Consider the following 3792-nt stretch of genomic DNA (forward strand, 5'->3'; position numbering starts at 1 on the left):
CTTGGCACAACTTGGTGAGCACGTCCAGGGCAGCATCTGTTAGCTGAAATATGTCAATTGGTATACCATCTATTCCTGGGGCCTTATTTTTTGTTATTTCCTTCAAAGCAGCCTGAACTACTTCCTTCTCTTGCTCATATGTTTTTTTTTATCAAAGCCTTCTGTGTCTGCCATTCCTTTCAATAACAGTGACTCAGTATATTATTTATTTATAAATATTTAGAAAAAATTTATTGAATATTTATAAATAAATAAAATTTTATATTAGTGCTTATTTATCATTACTCTGGTCAGAGTAAATTCTTTGGAAGAATATTTCCATCTATTTTGTAATACCATCCAACGATGAAATTAGTGCACTCTTGTAACTCTGTCTTTGCGTGTCTTATGTTGTGGTGGTGGTTAGGTACCCTCCAGTCGAGTATGGCATATGGTGACCTCATAAACAACAGATTTTTATTATTTTTTTTTTAATTTTTTATTTATTTATTTTGTGTGTGTACCGTCAAATTGGATCTGACTGGTACAGGAGGCGATTGTTCCTCCTTCTTCAGCAGAGCATCTGGTGGATTCGAACCACACACGTCTGGGATTGCAGTGCAGTTTCCTGCCACTAGGCCACCAGAGCTTGCCAGAATCTATTTTTTTAACCCATCATCCATTTCTTACTTAACCAAAAAGAAGGTGGTGGTGGTGGTGGTGGAGGAGGAGGAGGAGGAAGAAGAGGAGGAGGTGGTGGTGGTGATGGTGGTGGTGGTTGTGTGCCATCCAGTTGGAACTGACCCATGGCTGACCCTCCGGCGGGTTTGCAGAAGCAGTTAATTGCAAGGGAGGAGACTGCCCATCCTTCTCCCGTGAAGCAGCTGGTGGACTCGAACAGCGTGCATTCAGGTTGGCAGGCAGGTTCTTAAAACTAGGCTACCAGAGCTTTAAATACTGTAATGCAGGAACGTGCTCGGGGCATGGTAATTGACAAGGGCTGCTGATGCTGAGGGTAATGGAATAATTTCCTGGGGCAAAACTTGCACTTAGAGGTCTTTGTTGTTGTTGTCGATTGCCTGGCTGGTGGAGTAGGTGAAGTGTTGAGCTTCAAAAGGTTGATAGTTCAAAGCTCACCAGCTGTTCTGCAGGAGAGATGAGGCCGGTCCCTCCCACTGAGGTACACATCTTTGGAAACCTACCGGAGGATTGGTGAGGGTCAGAACTGACTTGGGGATGGGTAGGCTTAGGGGCATTGGTTTTGAGTTTTAGGGGAGAAAAGAAGGTTTGTTTTAAGTGGTTTTTTAAAAAATTTATTTTAATGAAAGTTTACAGAGACTTTGGATTTCCATTCATTCATTGTTGCACCCTTTCCTCCCTGCCCAAAAGTAAAAAAAAAAAATTCTTTCATTGTTATACAACCCCCTCCCCTCAGTTCAGTTCACTATGCAGCTTTCATTCTGGACTCCTGTCATGACAATAATACCTAATCATATATCCCTCCTAAAGAGTTCTCTCCCTCATCTGTTTCAATGCAGTATATATTATTTATCCCATCTTTCTCAATCTCCCCCCCCAACTCTAAAATCAGACCTGATTTACAACAGTGGCACTAGGCAGCATTTGTCCTTTTGTAACTGAGACATTTCACTTAGCATAATATTCTTCAGGGTCACCATTTTGTATAGTAATTCATGAGTTCCTTATTTTTCAATGCAGCGTCGTATTCCATTGTGTAAATATACCAGAGCTGCTCTATCCATTCATTTGCTAATGGGCATTTGGGTTGTTTCCGACTCTCTGCTATTGTGAATAAAGCTGCGATAAACATGGGTGTGCATATATCTGCTTGGGTGGCTGTTGTGGTTTCTTTAGGGTAAATTCCCAGTAGTGGAACGGCTGAGTTTAATGGTATCTCTATTTCCAACTTTTTGCGAAAGCACCGTACAGCCTTCCAAGGTGGTTGCACCATTTTACACTCCCACCAACAGTGAGTAAGGGTTCCAGTTTCTCCACAACCTCGCCAGCATTTGTTGTTTGCTGTTCTGTTAAATTTTGCTATTCTGACTGGGATGAGATGGTGTCTCATAGTCGGTTTTTAAGTGTTTGGTTGTAAGTGAAGTGGTGATGACCGGCTGGGTAGGAAGTCCGTCTGGTCTGACTGGGAGAGCCGACACCCAGACCCCGTGTCCCTCTTGTCCAGGCTGGAGGCCATGGCGCGCATGGCTGTCATGAAGGACCGGCAGCAGAAGGACATCTCTCAGTACAACCTGGAGATCCGCGAGCTGGAGCGCATATACGCCCACGAGAACAAGCTCAAGTCCTTCCTGCTGCTCAAGCTCAACGAGCGCTCGGAGTTCGAGGAACAGGTCCACAGGGAGGAAGGTAGCCGCCTGGGACGCGGCAGGGAGGAGGGTAGCTCAGCCTTGCCGCTGGCGCAGGGCTCGCCTGGCTGTGTGCTGCTGGGGGCAGGTCCTGTGCAGCAGGGCAGAGGGTCTCAAAGGGCATCCCAGACTGTGACCTCCACGGGAAGAGGCCCCGGGGGTGCAGCTTGGGCCTCAGCTGCCAAGGGCCCTGAATCTGCCTGGAGGTCTTCGGGATAAGATGTGGCAGTCCGCAGCTTTGAAGATGCATGGCCGTGGGAACCCTCTGGGGACCTTCTGACCCGTCCTGCAGGGTCACCACGTGTCAGGACAGGTTCCCTGGCACGTGGCTCGAGTGGGAATCTTTAGGAGAGCAGATCCAGATCTTTCTCCCTGGGGGCTGCTAGGTGGATTCAAACTGCCGATGTTTTCATTAGTAGCTGAGTGCAAAGCCACTTGCTCTTCTCCCCCTGCCCCCCATCCCCGGGCTCCTGCATGGTATTTACCAATAAACCTACACGTCCTCCTGCTGAGGTGGGCCTGAGTCAGGGCCACATCCTGCATGGTTTTTGAGGCTGTAAATATTAATGGGTGCAGACGGCTTCATCTTTATCGTGAGGAGCATCTGGGTGTACTTGAACCACTGACCATTTGGCTAGCAGCCACCGTGCCAGCAGGATTCCTTACGTGGCATATAAAAAACCCGCTGAACCAGCGATTTGTGGAATGCACAAATGAGCGAGGATTCCAGCCCTTTCTGGGAGGACTGAGCCCGTGGGAGAAAGATGATGCCAGCTGCTTCGGTACAATATTACAGTCCTGAAACCCTGAGGGGTGATCCTGGCCCGGCCTCCAGGTCACTGAGTCAGGCTCGACCCTCCCTCGGTGCAGGTGGCCTGCGTCTGTCTCCCTGGCACCAAATCTCACACTCTGTGGTGCTGGGCTTTCCTTTTCTAGATCGCAAGACCCAGAAGTATGGGAAGAACAAGGGTGAAAGTTTCGAGAGTTACGAGGTGGCCCATCTCCGGCTGCTGAAGCTGTCTGGGCATGGGAACCTGGACCAGCTCATTCAGGAATTTGTGTCCAAGGAAGAGAAGAACTTTGCCAGGTTTACCTACATCACAGAGCTTAACAACGACATGGAGATGATGCAGAAGAGGACACACAGTATCCAGGTCTTCAGCTGGGGTCCCTGGGCCGCGACCGTATAGCCGTTAGCAGGCTAGCAGCGCACCTCCAGATGCTTCACTGGAGAAAGGGCCCCAGGGTTGAATCTGGGAAATGGCAGGGATCCTCCAGTGGCTTCACCTACATTTAACTTTTCTGAAGCTGTTACTTAGCTTTAGGTTGGTGCACACATCCAGTGTGGTCATCCCTACCATCATGATGTGGTCATCCCCTACCTTCATGATGTGGTCATCCCCTACCTTCATGATGTGGTCATCCCCTA

The 3792-nt window shown here is 48.3% G+C and overlaps 1 protein-coding gene across 1 annotated transcript in view; it reads left to right on the plus strand.

The window, feature by feature from the left end:
• Nucleotides 1–3792, plus strand: part of CCDC63 (coiled-coil domain containing 63) — a 107423-nt gene that overhangs the window by 93272 nt on the left and 10359 nt on the right. Inside the window, exons 10-11 of the mRNA XM_006894719.1 lie at nt 2183–2364; nt 3300–3517. Of these exons, the coding sequence (XP_006894781.1) occupies nt 2183–2364; nt 3300–3517 (400 nt within the window). The remainder of the gene's footprint in view (nt 1–2182; nt 2365–3299; nt 3518–3792) is intronic.

Source organism: Elephantulus edwardii, unplaced genomic scaffold (assembly GCF_000299155.1).
Source record: "Elephantulus edwardii isolate Elephantulus edwardi_28Jun2011 unplaced genomic scaffold, EleEdw1.0 scaffold00148, whole genome shotgun sequence".
Lineage (NCBI taxonomy): Eukaryota > Metazoa > Chordata > Mammalia > Macroscelidea > Macroscelididae > Elephantulus > Elephantulus edwardii.